Below are 17813 nucleotides of genomic sequence, written 5' to 3' on the forward strand. Positions count from 1 at the left end.
GGGTGGGAAAGGGAGAATATTGTACTGACCATAGAGAAACGGAGATATGTGCTGCGGTGACAAATGAAACAACTTGCATTCATATAATGAACGCCGTTAATGTAATGAAAAAGTTCCAAGGCATTTCACAGAAGCATAATCAGACAAAAATAGAGACCGAGCCAAAGGAGGAGGCTTTCGGGGGTGTGACTAAAAGCTTGGTCAAGGAGATGGGTTTTAAGGAGGGTCTTAAAGGTGCAGAGGGAGGCTGAGGTTCAGGGAGGGAATTCCTGACCTGACTGGTGTAGGCAGGCCACCAATGATTGGGTGATGGAAATGGGGGATGAACAAGAGGTCCAAGTTGGAGGAAAGTAGAGTTCTCAAGGTTGTAAGGCTGGAGAAGTTTACAGAGCTAGGGAATGTAGGTCAGTGCTGATCGTTGAGTGAGACTTGATGTGGGATAGTATACGGGCAGCAGAGTTTTGGATGAGCTGAAGTTTATTGAGTGTGGAGGCCAGCCAGGAGAGTGTTGGAATAGTTGAGTCTGAAAGTGACTACGGCATGGATGAGAGTTTCGGCAGCAGATGGGCGGGGCAGAGATGGGCGATGTTATGAAGGTGAAAGTGCGCAGTATTTGTGATGGAAAGGACATGAGGTCGGCAGCTCGGCTCAGGGTCAAATAGAAAACTGATGTTGCAAATCACCGTTTTCAGACTGAGACATTAGCCAATGAGGGGGCCGAATCAGTGGTGACACTTACAGAGTTTGTAGCGGGGGCCAAAACGATGGCTTCAGTCTTCCCAATGTTTAATTGGAGGACATTGTGGCTCATCCAGGACTGGATGTCAGACAAGCAGTTTGATGAAACCGAGGCAGTGGAGGGGTGGAGACCGATGGTTGAGAGGTAGAGTTGGGTGTCGACGGCATATGTGTGTAAACTGACCCCATCTCTTTGGGTTATGTCACTAATGGCAACATGTAGATGAGTAAAAAGAGGGGGCCAAGAATAGATCCTTGGGGGTCTGCAGGGGCAGGAAGAGAAGTAGTTGATGGGGAAGCTTTGGGTAAGAGAGGAACCATGCAAGCAGGTCACCGAGCTGGGTAATGGAGGAGAGGCATTGATGGTGTGGACGACCGTGGCAAAGGCTGCAGAGAGGTTGAGGAGGGTCACTGCACCATGGTCACGGTCATATAGGATGTCATTTGTCACTTTGGTTGAGGCCGTTTCAGTGCTGTGGCAGGGGCGGAACCCTGAGCAGAGGGATTCACACACACAGTTGCAGGAAAAATGGGCACGGATTTGGCAAGCGACAACATGTTCAGGGATGTTGGAGAGGAAAGGAAGGAAGGTTGATTGTTTGTAAGGAGAGAGGTGGAGGGTGGATTTTTTGAGGAGGGGCCAGTGATGGTTTTAAAAGGGAGGGGAACAGTACCTGAGAAGAGAGGACCATTTACAATGTTAGCTAGCATGGCAGCAGGAAGGGAAGTTTGGTAGTGAACAGTTTAGTGGGAATAGAGACTATGGGTTGAAGGGTTGAGGAGAGAATCTACAGGTCCTACAGTAAGTAGGTTTTGGTGAACCTGTAAAATATTGAAAGTTCATACAAATAATTTGTTCAGTCAGGAATGCTAACACAAAGGAACAATCAATGTCTCAGCTCTCTACCTGGGCAATTGTCCAGGGATCATTCATTTAACACTGCTTGTTGTGAGTACTTCCATATCTCTAAACTATTACAACTTCAAGGTGTGATTTGCATAATGCCTTGGACTGTGTTAATATGATGCTGCAGCTTTAGCAGTAGACAATAAATTCACCCTCCAGTTGTCTTGCTCACCACTGCTTCTTTGCACTGCTCTCAATGATCATGTTGCAATCATTTGAAATTTGACTAAGGGGCTGAAGGACAGAAGTCAAAAGATAAGATTGGCAGATGTAACTTCAGACAGTTAAATATTAAGCAGAATCGGCATCTTTCTGATCCTGGTATTTAATCCTGATGCCCCAGTGCAACTTTCAGGCGTAGTTACCAGTCGAGCCTTTCCATACCCTCTAGATATGTAACCCAATCAGTCCTTTCTCCACTTGGGAGATCAACAAGCCGTTATTATCGGAAAACAGTGAATCTTTTATTGTAATTAACTGTTCTGAGGGGAGTTAAGATTCAGAGGGGTTTGACAGGGTAGATGCAGAGAGAGGATGTTTCCCCTAGTAGGGGCATCTAGAACTCGGGGGCAAAGTTTCAGAATAAGGGGTCACCCATTTAAAACAGAAATGAGGAGGAATTTCTTATGAGGGTCGTGAATATTTGGAATTCTCTACCTCAGAGCTGTGGAGGCTGGGTCATTGAATGTATTTAAGGTAGAGATAGACAGATTTTTGAACGATAAGGGAGTCGAGGGTTCTGGGGAGCGGGCAGGGAAGTGGAGTTGAGGCCAGGATCAGATCAGCCATGATCTCGAGGGGCCAAATGGCCTATTCCTGCTCCTATTTCTTATGTTCCCCTATATTGTTTTTTTTATTCATTCGTGGCATGTGGGCATCGCTGGCAAGGCCAGCATTTATTGACCTTGGAAAGGTGGTGGTGAGCTACCGCCTTAGACCGCTGAAGTCCGTGTGGTGAAGGTACTCTCATAGTGCTGTTAGGGAGGGAGTTCCAAGATTTTGACCCAGCGACGATGAAGGAACAACGATATATTTCCAAGGCAGGATAGTGGGGAACTTGGAGGTGGTGGCGTTCCCATGCGCCTGCTGCCCTTGTACTTCTAGGTGGTAGAAGTCGCAGGTTTGGGAGGTGCTATCGAAGAAGCCTTGGCAAGTTGCTGCAGTGCATCCTATAAATAGTACACTCTGCAGCCACAGTGCACCAGTCCCGACTTGTTATTTGCAGATGGTAGAAAGGCTTTGGGGAGTCAGGAGGTGAGACACTCGCTGCAGAATACCCAGCCTCTGACCCGCTCTTGTTGCCACAGTTTTTATGTGCCCGATCCAGTTAAGTTTCTGGTCAACGGTGACTCCCAGGATGTTGATGGTGGGGATTCGGTGATGGTAATGCCGTTGAATGTCAATGGGAGGTGGTTAGACACTCACTTGTTGGAGATAGTCATTGCCTGGCACTTGTATGGTGCGAATGTTTCAACATGATGGAGGTATTTAAAATCAGGAATGGGTTTGATGGAGTAAATAAGGAGAAACTGTTTCTAGTGGCAGAAGGGTCAGTAACCAGAGGGCACAGATTTAAGGTAATTGGCAAAAGAACCAGAGATGACATGAGGAAACTTTTTATATACAGCGAATTGTTGTGATCTGGACTCTGTACTACCTGAAAGAGTGATGGAAATAAATTCAATAGTACAAGAGAATTGGATAAATACTTGAAGGGAAAAAAACTTCAGGGTTATGGGGAAAGAGTAGGGGTGTGGGATTACTTGGATAGCTCTACTAAAGGGCTAGCAGGTAAATGGGCTGAATGGCCTCCTGTGCTGTATCATTCTATGGTCAGTGGACGGCCGAATGGTGCAACTGACCTCCCGCTCGCCGAGATGCTATATTGATATGGGCGGGAATTGGGGGGGGAAAGGTTAGTAAACATTTTTTTTTTTAATTTCTTTACAGGGACTTACCTGCTTGGGGTCCCCTCAAGGTGCTCCAACGTTTTTTTTAATGATTTTCCTTTTCAGGTCTTCGACCCTCTGTGGGCCCGACTCCAACCTCGGCGGCACTTAGGTGGCAAGCGCCTTTGCCGCCGAGATTTGGAGCTCCCGTCGGCTGCCGCCCAGATTGGCAACGTAAGTCCCTCTTCTGCCGCCCGCTGCCCTTTCAAGGACGTTTTTGACGAAAACCCCGCCCAAATTACCATCGAGTACCTCGGCGGCCATCGGTGGTCCTTTTGGGCGGGCGTGGGTCTTCACCAATTTTGGTCCCGATGTTACTGATCTCCTTTTCCATTGTAATAAATTTCTAGAGGAATAGAATTGAAAAGCAGAGAAGTTATGTTAAACTTTTATCAAACCTTGTTGGACCACATTTTAAGTACTGTGCACAGTTCTGGTCTCCGTATTATAAAAAGGATATGGAGGTACTGGAGGAAGCGCAAAAAAGATTTACAAAGATGCTACCAGAACAGAGAGCTTATACCTGTCAGGAAAGATTGAACAGGCTGGGGCTCTTTTCACTAGAAAAGAGAAGCCTGAGGGGTAACCTGATGATGGTCTTTAAGATTATGAAAGGGTTTGATAGGGTAAACTTAGAGATGTTTCCATTGTGGAGGAGACCAAAACTAGGGGTCATAAAATACAAGATCGTCACTAATAAATCCAATGGGGAAATCAGGAGTAACTTCTTTACCTAGAGAGTGGTGAGAATGTGGAACTCGCTACCACAGTGGTTGAGGTGAATAGCATCGATGCATTTAAGGAGAAGCTAGATGAACACACGAGGGAGAAGGTTACGCAGTTAGGGTTACGTGAAGAGGGTTGGGAGGAAACTCGTGTGGAGCATAAAAACCAGAATGGACCAATTGGGTCAAATGGCTGCTTTCTATGCTGTACATTCTGTGTAAATCAGATTGTTTTAAAGCCAAGTAAGTATTTTACATCGTGCGCCATGTTGTATTATGCTGAGATGTGAGTAACTTGCCTTTCCCTCAAAGGTGACAAAGTATAATTACTGTAAACAGGCACATCCTGAGATTAACTGTTTCTAGTGAGGGAAGTTTGTAGCGTGCCACCTGCATGTAAATTCCCAGCTTTAGGACAGAAAATGATTGCCCTTTCTCTTTTTTGTATATTTTCCCCAATTATAGCATAGAAATTTATAGGTTAGGGTTATATATTACTATATTAATTTATTTTCTGTGGTAAATCAAGGGGTTGTTTCTCTTAAATATCTGTTGTGTGGGTTTTTCTCTCCTTTTTCACGTTATGATTCTACATCTGTTTTTTTTTAATTCTTGTTCTTTAATGTCCAACTAAGTACGCCACCTCTTGTCTCTTTCTCAACCTGAGAGTTCTGTTAACATGAGTCTCTGATGGTGCTTGATCTCTCTCTCTCTCTCTCTCTCACTCTCTCTCTCTCACTCTCTCTCTCTCACTTTGAAATTTGGCATTGTTTAATGTTTCATTTCTCATAATATGCTTTAAAGAACTTGTTAACAGTAAGCTGAGTTTTTTTTTTAAAAAAAATTAGTAGTAGCAACCCTGGTCAATTTCCACCTCCTCTCCCAGGGTTCGTGAGGCCAATTGCAATGTCCTGGCTGAGATCAGTTAAATTGTCAGAGAATAAGAATCCACCCAAGGCCCTTCTTGGGTTTGGATGAACTAGCTGATGCATTGTGTATCTGGTGAGGGAACTTCCTTGACGATAAATAACATTGTCTAGTTATTTTGTGATCAAGTTTATCTTCTTATCTTTGCTAGCAGCAAAATCAACTTTTAGCCAGCATGGGCTCAACAGGCCAAATGGCCTCCTCCTGTGCCGTAACCATTCTATGATTCAGTTAATTGGCCTAGAAATTGGAGAACGCTGGAAATCTGCCGGTTACCTTGGCAGCCAAGGATAACGGCTGCTGGCATTTTGGTGCTGCCTGCTCATTACCAGTGTGGCAGTGATTTTCTAGTGCAATGTGCTCTTTACAGCGCTAATCTCAAAAGCAGGCCAAACATCGCCTGTCTCCCGCTTGCAGTGCAGGGAAACGGGTAAAAAAGAAGCAACACGAACAGTTGCTGGACGTGCTTGAAAAATATTATGGCCGCCCATGGTAATTTTTTTTTTAATTGTTTATGACCTGAATGGAGATAAGAGATTTTATCACAGATAATCTTCAGTCGTTGCCATAGAGTTCAGCCATTGATTTACTGACCCACAAACACTGTAGCTGCCAGAAAATGTAACCCCCCCCACCCCCGCTACTGATGGGCAAAAAATGAAAATTTAAAAGAAGAACCTTGGCACAGGAGGTGTTTGAAGTTCCAGCGCCTATCCTCATAAGTCCTGCCAGACTCCTCACGGCCGTTAACGTGGCTGAAAGACCTTTTAGCAGCACCACTTACTGGTGTGATTTAGTGCAAACGGAGAACTCCAAAATGGATGAGCTGGTGTCAACTTGGCGTAGCCGCTGATTGACGTCACGCTCCAACTCATTAAAAAAAAACTCTTGCCGATAGCAGGTCACTGCAGCGCTGCCAACGTGTCAAAATGGTGGCGCACGGGACCCACCACCAGCTGGTGGAAGAGAGCTGGCCGACATTTTCTCACCATTTCATGGCGGTAATGGGTGGCGCAAACCACCTGCATTTCTAGGCCATTGTTTTTTTAGGGTTAAGCTGAAGCCTCCCTTCATTCTGATGTAAACAGCAAGGGCTGAATTTTCCTGTGTTGCTTGCTGATTTTTACCTAGGGTCTGACCCTGATGTGTAACCTGAAGAGTTTTTTTTTCCACCAGAGAACGTGAGGCGTGGGAGCGAGAAACCCGACAGGAGCGGGATGCTCGGAAAATGCTGGAGAGAGAGCTAGAGAAACTACAGCTCGAGAGGATGCGCCTCGAAAAAGAGAGGCTGCAACGAGAGGCACTGGAGACGCAGAAATTTCTACTGGAAGGGGTAAGGTTTCCTTTCCCTTGCATGTTATTTTGTTCTGTAATGTCCACATAGTGGCCCAGAATTTGCTAGAGCAGTGTAGTTCAGGGCATTAGTTCGACCCTCATCCTTCAGCTCAAAAGTTTTGCGCGCATATTGCCGCAAGTGTGAGCTGATAACTGGCATCTGGGACCTTAGTGAATGATGGGGCCAACAGTCTATCTGCTTAACCAATGAGATTCAATGATAAAGAAACCGGAACAACGGAGAAGAAAATAAGAATGAATTAGAGTCAAATCAGGTAGGGAAAGAAAGATTTGATTAAGGGACAGAAAGGGAAAGTAAGAAAAACATTTTAAAATGTAAAATCTCGAAGAATAATTTGCTACCTGCAGGAATGAGACTCCACAGTTTCAATTGTTGCCTTTCTGGGCCAGAGAGGTTGAGTGGCATTGCAGGAATATGTATCTCCATGAAAAGTTTGTGTATATGGTTCAATCTTTCTTTCATGGTGACATTTGTACGGAATAATGTCTGATATGAAGCACTTTGGGATGTTTTTCTACGTTAATACTATATAAATACAAGATTTTATGGGCTGGAGTATCCTGCATTTACATCCAGTATTGGTATCTGCTCTGAATTTATGATGGTCTGATGGAAATTTAACCACAATGGGAACTAGTACATGTTGATTCGGGGTCAGTATGAAAAATTGAGGTCCTCGGATGGGCCCAGGTTATGTTGTACCTTGATGCTGCAGGGAGTGTTCGATTCCCTGATCTCTACTGAGTTGGCTAATCTCAGCTAAGGTGGCAGTAAGAGCCATGTAATTGGCCTAAGCTCCCTGCAGTAGGGAAGATAAAATAGACCACTCCAGGTGGCATTGCTACGACCTTTGCTTGAAATCATATTTGGATTGCACATGAGCTGTGAGTAACTGTAGAACCATGCCCCAGAATGAGTTGGCACCTTCAGGAAAGAAGGAGAAGGAAATGGGGGGAGGGAAGCAAGGATATTGCAGCGATGCAGCTGTTGATATGGTAAGAATTAAGATGCAAAGATTATAGAAACATAGAAAATAGGTGCAGGAGTAGGCCATTCAGCCCTTCGAGCCTGCACCGCCATTCAATAGATCATGGCTGATCATTCCCTCAGTACCCCTTTCCTGCTTTCTCTCCATACCCCTTGATCCCCTTAGCCGTAAGGGTCATATCTAACTCTCTCTTAAATATATCCAATGAAAAAACAATGTTCATTACCGGGAATTTGCTGCTCTTCTGCAAATGCTGTTACAGGGCTCCAAGTGTATTGTTTCAGACAAATACAAAATTATTGAGAACCAGTAATAAGAGTGGAATATAATCTCCTTAATTTGCGAGTGTATTTACATAAATGTTTACAACAGCACATCACATTCTGTGTCCTTTCTACACAGGAGACAAGACGAGAACAGAAACTACTCCGTAAGATGCATGAAGAAAATACTACAAGATCCTTTGTTGATCTTGGGTAAAGAGAAAATTGTTTTCACCCTACTTTCTGAGTCCTGGAGAAAGATCTATCAAATATTAAAAAATAATAATAGAAATCATGCAGTTTCCCGAATAGCATCATTTGTTGCGGTATTGACCCTTGCAAAGGTTCCTGCTTTTGATCCTTGGTCAATGCTGAACCAGAGTTGTGTAGATCACTGTGGCAAATTTCTTTAAACCTGGATTAAGCTTTGCAGTTTAATCTGGGTCACAGGAATCTGGCGCACTGCGCTAAAAATAGAGAAAATGTCTATGATAGAAAAAGTGTGAGACCAGAGCGCATGCACATGCAAGACCTTTTTCCCTTTTACTGCGGGTCAAAAGTTATCCAAGGAACAATGCGAGAAATGTCATTTGTTAAAGGAGAACCTTGCTCCTGGGGAAGGAGATAGATGAAATAATTTTGTTAATCATTTCCAGGGGAGTGCGGGAAGGGAAGTCAACTTCCTCTCCTGCAAGTTTGACTCCCTCCAGAGGCACCAAGCGACATCTGGTACCTTACGCAGTGTCTATGATTTAACTGTGAGCCTTGATGGTGAGTGTTGGGAAGCTTTTCAACAGTGTCACAACTGAGCCTGATACTCACACTTGCCTCTCGCAGTGCTCAGCAGTGGGAAGCCTGGCTGGTCCTCCAATGCCTAATCCACAAATGCTGAGAACTAGTTGCCCTTTCCTGCTGCTGCTGCTCCAGGTGAGATCAGATAACTCCACATAGACTGTGGATTAAACTGGTGCTCTTTGGATGAATTTGTTGAGCCATCATGGGAGATTATGTGAGGAGATCTTTCAAAGTGGAAACTCCTTCCTCCCCCAAGTATGAAAAGTATATTGTGACTAGGTTTTAATCTGCTAATTTTAGCGTTAACCTGAACCATTTGCTAATTCTGATGTAATCAGAAATGTTTGATTGGGGCACTGTGTCTGCAGAACTGTTCTGAGTGATTGTCCTGATGTAACACAGGCATCGTGAAGCATATGAGCGAGAAATCCAAGAAGAGCAGGAGGTTCGAGAAATATTGAAAAAGGAACTGGAGCGACTGGAGTTCGAGAGATTGCACCAAGAGAAAGACCAGCTGGAACGAGATATGATGGACAGGAAAAGATTATTCAGCGGAGGGGTAAGGAGAGAGAACTGCAGAGCAAATTGGAGTAAAACGTTTAAGCCCCAAGACACATTTTATAATTTTGCCTTTTGTGTTGAGGAATCTCAATGTTTAGGTTGTCTTGGCCTTGGTTTGGCTGAAACTTTACCGTAAGCATTTAGAAAGAGAAAATGTGATACAAATATAACCTTGTAATGTGATACAAATATCTCCACTTTTAAGGCTGACAATCTACTCCAAACTCTGCCTTTAATTGTTTATCAGATTAGCCTCAGTTGTGGAGGTATTTAGCTTATGACCATGACCCATTGTGTAAATGTATGTGTAAGCATCATATGTGGAACAGGGTGTTTAACAGTGACTCATAGAATCATACAGCACAAATTTGCTGGAGTTCTTTGAGGATGTAACGAACAGGGTGGATAAAGGGGAACCGGTGGATGTATATTTGGACTTCCAGAAGTCCTTTGACCCTTTGACAAGGTGCCACATAAAAGGTTACTGCACAAGATAAATGGGGTTAGGGGTAATATATCAGCATAGATAGAGGATGGGCTAACTAACAGAGAACAGAGAGTCGGGATAAATGGTTCATTCTCTGGTTGGCAACCAGTAACTAGTGGGGTGCCACAGGGATCAGTGCTGGGACCCAACTATTTACAATCTATATTAACGACTTGGAAGAAGGGACTGAGTGTAACGTAGCCAAATTTGCTGACGATACAAAGATGGGAGGAAAAGCAATGAGTGAGGAGGACACAATGATCAGCCATGATCTTATTGAATGGTGGTGCAGGCTCGAAGGGCCGAATGGCCTACTCCACCTATTTTCTATGTTTCTAAAAAATCTACAAAAGGACATAGACAGGCTAAGTGAGTGGGCAAAAATTTGGCAGATGGAGTATAATGTTGGAAAGTGTGAGGTCTGCACATTGGCAGAAAAAAATCAAAGAGCAAGTTATTATTTAAATGGAGAAAGATTGCAGAGTGCCTCAGTACAGCGGGACCTGGGGGTACTTGTGCATGAAACACAAAAGGATAGAATGCAGGTACAGCAAGTGATCAGGAAAGCCAATGATATCTCGGCCTTTATTGCAAAGGGGATGGAGTATAAAAGCAGGGAAGTCTTAATACAGCTATAAAAGGTATTGGTAAGGCCACACCTGGAATACTGCGGCAGTTTTGGTTTCCATATTTACGAAAGGATATACTTGCTTTGGAGGCAGTTCAGAGAAGGTTCACTAGGTTGATTCCGGAGATGAGGGGGTTGACTTATGAGGAAAGGTTGAGTAGGTTTGGCCTCTACTCATTGGAATTCAGAAGAATGAGAGGTGATCTAATCGAGAAGTACAAGATTATGAAGGGGTTTGACAGGGTGGATGCAGAGAGGATGTTTCCACTGATGGGGGAGATTCGAATTAGAGGGCACAATCTTAGAATAAGGAGCCGGTCATTTAAAACAGAGATGAGGAGAAATTACTTCTCTAAGGGTTGTGAATCGCTGTGGAAGCTGGGACATTGAATAAATTAAGACAGAAATAGACGGTTTCTTAATCGATAAGAGGATAAGGGGTTATGGGGAGCGGGCAGGGAAGTGGAGCTGAGTCCATGATCAGCCATGATCTTATTGAATGGCGGAGCAGGCTCGAGGGTCCGTATGGCCTACTCCTGTTGCTAATTCTTTTGTTCTTGGGAAGGAGGCCATTCAGCCCATCATGTCTGTGCCGGTTCTTTGAAAGATGCAGCACCTTTTACATTATGGTACTGATCCTGGAATCTCTGTTCTGATTACTTTTGTATAATAATAACAGACTGGGTTTGTATAATAATAACTGACTGGGAATGGAAGATATTTGAAATTCAATCCAGTTTCTTGTAGTGCAAACCAAATGACTCTGCTTATGTTAGTTTTTCTCAACCTCCGTGGCAAATTAAAATCTTGTTCATTATTGGCTTTATACAATCATTATCATCTGAAAGAACAGTTGCAACTGTTTTTTTTTTTAAAAAAGCTAGCGCAGGTTATCGGGCCCCAGAACTGACCCCTCTGCTGGCTTATAATGGTGATGTACCCAGCTCGTCGGCCAGCGCAGTCTTCTTAGCCCAAAAGGCTGACTTTTCACTATTCTTCGAAATGCGGGCAAGTCTCCAGAAGTATGTACCTGTAAATGTCACCTTAACCCTGTGTGTGGTGGTCTGAAACCATCATTAATTCATTTGTAGATTTATTTTTTGTTCTGTGTTTGTGTCCATCTGGACATAGGGCAGACTTGCTAAAAAAAAAACTAGAGTAGAAACACGTTTTTGTTTATAGTGTGTTGATTCTGGAGCTGAAAAGGTTTAGTTCTTATGCTGTCATGTTGTAAATTATTGCTGTTTCTGCTAATTGTGAGAACTAGTTTCCAGTTTAATTGACTTAACTGTCTTTTAGATCTGGTAATATGCAATGAGACAGGATTAATTAATGATCTCATAGTAAAGGATCTGTTATGTTTAGAATAACTCCACAAGATTGTATATCTTAAGCTCCACTGTTGTGACCTTGGTCTCTTTATTGTAACTCCAGAGTGAGGAGGTAGCATGGTAGACTGCCTTTTATACCTGCAGGTGACTCTTGGGTCTCCCATAGGTGCGTCCCCTGGTGGCAAGTCTTACACATTGGTAATGTTTACATACATAATATCATTCCCCCCCTAAAGTCTTATGTACAAGTTATTTACAAGTTGAGGCGATCCGGGGCTCTGCGTTCCCGGGTCGATCGCCTCAGTTGAAGTCCTGGCATGGTCTGATCAGACTGTCGGGCATGGTGGGTTCATCCTCGTGGTTGACCGCGAGGTCGATTGATGGTTGGGTGTGTGTGAGTGGATCAATGATGGTAATGTCCTCTTCAAACTGTTCTTGGTTGTCAGTGAACAGCAGTTTGGTCTGATCCAAGTGCTTTCTGCACGTTTGTCCAGTCAAAAGTTTGACAACAAACTCTCTATTCCCGTCCTTGGCTAACACAGTGCCAGCAACCCATTTGGGACCATGACCATAATTAAGAACAAACACAGGGTCATTAACTTCAACGTCACATGATACAGCCGCGCGATCGTGGTACATGTTATGCCGGTGACGCTGGGTTTCTATATGATCATTGCGATCCGGTTGGACTAAGGAAAGCCTGGTTTTGAGTGCTCTCTTCATTAGCAATTCTGCAGGGGGAACCCGGTAAGTGAATGGGGTCACGTGCGGTAGCTGAGCAGAATCCGAGATAGCCGGGTCTGCAGGGAACCATCCGTCACATGTTTCAAGCTTGATTGTTTGGACTGCCCGTTCCTCTTGGATGTGGGCTTAAACGGCGCAGACCTGACATGCTTGATGCCATTGAGGGTCATGAACTTGTTAAATTCCGAGCTGGTGAAGCATGGACCATTGTCACTAACGAGGACGTTGGGCAAACATGAAGTAAAATGGGTGGCGAACATGACCTGGAGGCTTTCAATGGTGGCAGTGGACATATCTTTTTTTCTTTTTCTTATCAGTAAGAAACCTTTGGCATTGTTGCAAAATTAAGTTAATTTAAGGGTTAAGTCATGGCAGGAGAGTCCAGACCCATGTCATGTTATGTGGGAAATCAGGGACACTGATTCATGGATTCACTTTGTAGCATCCGTGATGCTGAGTCGTGAATAGCACGTTTAGTGAGTTGGTCACACCGCAGGTAAAGGTTACAAAGGCAGATTGGGGATGGGTGATCAGGCAGAGCAGGAGTAGGAAGATAGTGCAGGAGTCCCCTGCGGTCACCTCCCTCCAAAACAGATAGACCACTTTGGATACTGTTGAGGGAGATGGCTCTTCAGAGGAAGGCAGCAGCAGCCAAGTTCATGGCACCATGGATGGCTCTGCTGCACAGGAGGGCAGGAAAAAAAGTGAGAGAGCTATAGTGGTAGGGGAATAGATAGGCGTTTCTGCGGCTGCAATCGAGACTCCAGGATGGTATGTTGCCTCCCTGTTGCAAGAGTCAAGGATGTCTCAAAACGACTGCAGGGCATTCTGGAGGGGGAGGGTGAACAGCCAGTTGTTGTGGTGCATATAGGTACCAACGATATAGGTACAAAATGGGATGAGGTCCTACAAGTTGAATTTAGGAAGCTAGGAGTTAAATTAAAAAGTAGGACCTCAAAGGTAGTAATCTCAGGATTGCTACCGGTGCCACATGCTAGTCAGAGTAGAAATAGCAGGATAGTTAAGATGAATATGTGGCTTGAGGAATGGTGCAAGAGGGAGGGATTCAAATTCTTGGGACATTGGAACCATTTCCGGGGGAGGTGGGACCAGTACAAACCGGACAGTCTGCACCTGGGCAGGACCGGAACCGATGTCCTAGGGGGAGTGTTTGCCAGTGCTGTTTGGGGTGGGGGGGGGGGTTAAACTAATATGGCAAGGGGATGGGAATCTATGCAGGGAGACAGAGGGAAGTAAAATGGGGCAGAAGCAAAAGGTAGAAAGGAGATAAGGAAAAGTGGAGGGCAGAGAAATCAAAGACAAAAATCAAAAAGGGCCACATTACAATATAATTCTAAAAGGACAAAGAGTGTTAAAAAATAAGCCTGAAGGCTCTGTGTCTCAATGCGAGGAGCATTCGTAATAAGGCGGATGAATTAACTGCGCAGACAGCTGTTAACGGATTAACTGCGCAGACAGCTGTTAATGGATATGATGTAATTGGGATTACGGAGCTATGGCTCCAGGGTGACCAAGGCTGGGAACTCCACATCCAGGGGTATTCAATATTCAGGAAGGATAGACAGAGAAAAAGGAGGTGGGGTAGCGTTGCTGGTTAAAGAGGAGATTAACGCAATAGTAAGGAAGGTCATTAGCTTGGATGATGTGGAATCTGTATGGGTGGAGCTGCGGAACATCAAAGGGCAGAAAACGCTAGTGGGAGTTGTGTACAGACCACCAAACAGTAGTAGCGAGGTTGGGGATGGCATCAAACAGGAAATTAGGGATGCGTGCAATAAAGGTGCAGCAGTTATCATGGATAACTTTAATTTACATATAGATTGGGCTAACCAAACTGGTAGCAATACGGTGGAGGAGGATTTCCTGGAATGTATAAGGGATGGTTTTCTAGACCAATGTGTCGAGCAACCAACTAGAGAGCTAACCATCCTAGACTGGGTCTTGTGTAATGAGAGAGGATTAATTAGCAATCTTGTCGTGCGAGGCCCCTTGGGGAAGAGTGACCATAATATGGTAGAATTCTTCATTAAAATGGAGAGTGACGCAGTTAATTCAGAGACACTAGGGTCCTGAACTTAGAGAAAGGTAACTTCGATGGTATGAGACGTGAATTGGCTAGGATAGATTGGCAAATGATACTTAAAGGGTTAACGGTGGATAGGCAATGGCAGACATTTAAAGACCACATGGATGAACTTCAACAATTTTACATCCCTGTCTGGAGTAAAAATAAAACGGGGAAGGTGGCTCAACCGTGGCTAACAAGGGAAATTAGGGATAGTGTTAAATCCAAGGAAGAGGCATATAAATTGGCCAGAAAAAGCAGCAAACCTGAGGACTGGGAGAAATTTAGAATTCAGCAGAGGACGACAAAGGGTTTAATTAAGAGGGGGGAAATAGAGTATGAGAGTAAGCTTGCAGGGAACATAAAAACTGACTTCAAAAGCTTCTATAGATAGGTGAAGAGAAAAAGATTAGTGAAGACAAATGTAGGTCCCTTGCATTCAGAATCAGGTGAATTTATAATGGGGAACAAAAAAATGGCAGACCAATTGAACAAATATTTTGGTTCTGTCTTCACTAAGGAAGACACAAATAACCTTCCGGAAATACTAGGGGACCAAGGGTCTAGTGAGGAGGAGGAACTGAAGGTAATCCTTATTAGTCAGGAAATTGTGTTGGGGAAATTGATGGGATTGAAGGCCGATAAATCCCCAGGGCCTGATGGTCTGCATCCCAGAGTACTTAAGGAAGTGGCCCTAGAAATAGTGGATGCATTGGTGGTCATTTTCCAACATTCTATAGACTCCAGATCAGTTCCTATGGATTGGAGGGTAGCAAATGTAACCCCACTTTTTAACAAAGGAGGGAGAGAGAAAACGGGGAATTATGGACCGGTTAGCCTAACATCGGTGGGGGAAATGTTGGAATCAATTATTAAAGATGTAATAGCAGCTCATTTGGAAAGCAGTGATAGGATCCGTCCAAGTCAGCATGGATTTATGAAAGGGAAATCAATCATCGACAAATCTTCTAGAATTTTTTTGTGGTTGTAACTAGTAGAGTGGACAAGGGAGAACCAGTGGATGTGGTGTATTTGGACTTTCAAAAGGCTTTTGACAAGGTCCCACACAAGAGATTAGTGAGCAAAATTAAAGCACATGGTATCGGGGGTAATGTATTGACGTGGATAGAGAACTGGTTGGCAAACAGGAAGCAAAGAGTAGGAATAAACGGGTCCTTTTCAGAATGGCAGGCAGTGACTAGTGGGGTACCGCAAGGTTCAGTGTTGGGACCCCAGCTATTTGCAATATACATTAATGATTTAGACAAAGGAATTGAATGTAATATCTCCAAGTTTGCAGATGACACTAAGTTGGGTGGCAGTGTGAGCTGTGAGGAGGATGCTAAGAGGCTGCAAGGTGACTTGGACAGATTAGGTGAGTGGGCAAATGCATGGCAGATGCAGTATAATGTAGATAAATGTGAGGTTATCCACTTTGATGGCAAAAACAGGAAGGCAGAATATTATCTGAATGGTGACAGATTAGGAAAAGGGGAGGTGCAACGAGACCAGGGTGTCATGGTACATCAGTCATTGAAAGTTGGCATGCAGGTACAGCAGGCGGTGAAGAAGGCAAATGGCATGTTGGCCTTCATAGCGAGAGGAATTGAGTATAGGAGCAGGGAGGTCTTATTGTAGTAGTACAGAGCCTTGGTGAGGCCACACCTTGAATATTGTGTACAGTTTTGGTCTCCAAACCTGAGGAAGGACATTCTTGCTATTGAGGAAGTGCAGCGAAGGTTCACCAGACTGATTCCTGGGATGGCAGGCTTATATTCACAGGAATTTAGAAGAATGAGAGGGGATCTTATAGAAACCTATAAAATTCTGACGGGATTGGACAGGTTAGATGCAGGAAGAATGTTCCCGATGTTGGGGAAGTCCAGAACCAGGGGTCACAGTCTAAGAGTAAGGGGTAAGCAATTTAGGACCGAGATGAGGAGAAACTTCTTGTGAGCATGTAGAATTCTCTACCACAAAATTGTTGAGGCCAGTTCGTTAGATATATTCAAAAGGGAGTTAGATGTGGCCCTGACGGCTAAAGGGATCAAGAGGTATGGAGAGAAAGCAGGAATGGGATACTGAAGTTGCATGATCAGCCATGATCATATTGAATGGTGGTGCAGGCTCGAAGGGCCGAATGGCCTACTCCTGCACCTATTTTCTATGTTTCTACATGATGACATTATTGTATATTCAATCCATTTAGAGTAAGCGTCCACTGCTATTAGGAACATCTTTCCTAGAAAGGGGCCAGCGAAATCTACGTGGACCCTTGACCACGGTTTGGAGGGCCATAACCACAGACTCCGTGGGGCCTCCCTTGGTGCATTGCTCAACTGTGAGCAAGTGTTGCATTGGTGTACGCATGACTCCAATTCCGAGTCAATACCGGGCCACCAAACATGCGACCTGGCGATAGCCTTCATCATGACTATGCCTGAGTGGGTACTGTGAAGGTCGCGTATAAACATTTCCCTGCCTTTTTTTTTGACAAAATTACACGATCCCCCCATAGGAGACAGTCCAAATGGATATGACATTTTGTCCTTGCATCAGTGGAACGGCTTCATTTTGTCTTGCATTTCCCTTGGAACCGCCGACCAGCTCCCATTGAGGACACAGCTTTTTACTAGTGATAGCACCGGGTCCTGGCTAGTCCAGGTCCTGATCTGGCGAGCCGTGACGGGTGACTCCTCGCTCTCGAAAGCATCCATTGCAAGGAGCAATCTGCGGGTTGCACCATTTCCACCCCGGTGGTGGGCAATGGTAGCCAACTGAGGGCATCAGCACAGTTCTCCGTGTCTGGTCTGTGGCGGATTACATAATCATACGCCGATAACGTTATTGCCCATCTTTGGATGCGGACAAAGCATTGGTGTTAATATCTTTGCTTTCTGAGAACAATGAAATGAGCGGCTTGTGGTCGGTTTCGAGCTTGAACCAGAGCCCAAATAGGTATTGGTGCATTGTCTTAATCCCGTATACGCATGTTAATGCTGCTTTTTCAACCATACTGTAGGCTCTTTCAGCCTTAGATAAGCTTCTGGACGCATATGCAACCTGTTGCAGTTTGCCTGACCCATTGGCTTGCCGTAACACACAACTGACCCCGTACGAAGATGCATCACAAGCTAGTACTAAATGTTTATACGGGTCATACAATACAAGTAATTGTTGGAACATAGCAGGTTTCTGGCATTGTTACCCAAACCCAGTCATCACCCTTGCGTAGCAATAAATGCAATTTCCGGCAAAGTGCTCAACCCCGGTAGAAAGTTACCAGAGTAGTTGAGTCCCAGGAATGAACGCAGCTCCGTCACGTTC

At 44.5% G+C, this 17813-nt stretch overlaps 1 protein-coding gene across 3 annotated transcripts in view; it reads left to right on the forward strand.

Annotated features, from left to right (window-relative positions):
• LOC139228731 (scaffold attachment factor B2-like) overlaps positions 1-17813 on the forward strand; it is a 94822-nt gene that overhangs the window by 67398 nt on the left and 9611 nt on the right. For all 3 annotated transcript variants that reach the window (XM_070860034.1, XM_070860032.1, XM_070860033.1), the window contains 3 exons: positions 6423-6579; positions 7994-8067; positions 9052-9208. In XM_070860034.1, the coding sequence (XP_070716135.1) occupies positions 6423-6579; positions 7994-8067; positions 9052-9208 (388 nt within the window). The remainder of the gene's footprint in view (positions 1-6422; positions 6580-7993; positions 8068-9051; positions 9209-17813) is intronic.

This window comes from Pristiophorus japonicus, chromosome 18 (assembly GCF_044704955.1).
Source record: "Pristiophorus japonicus isolate sPriJap1 chromosome 18, sPriJap1.hap1, whole genome shotgun sequence".
NCBI lineage: Eukaryota > Metazoa > Chordata > Chondrichthyes > Pristiophoridae > Pristiophorus > Pristiophorus japonicus.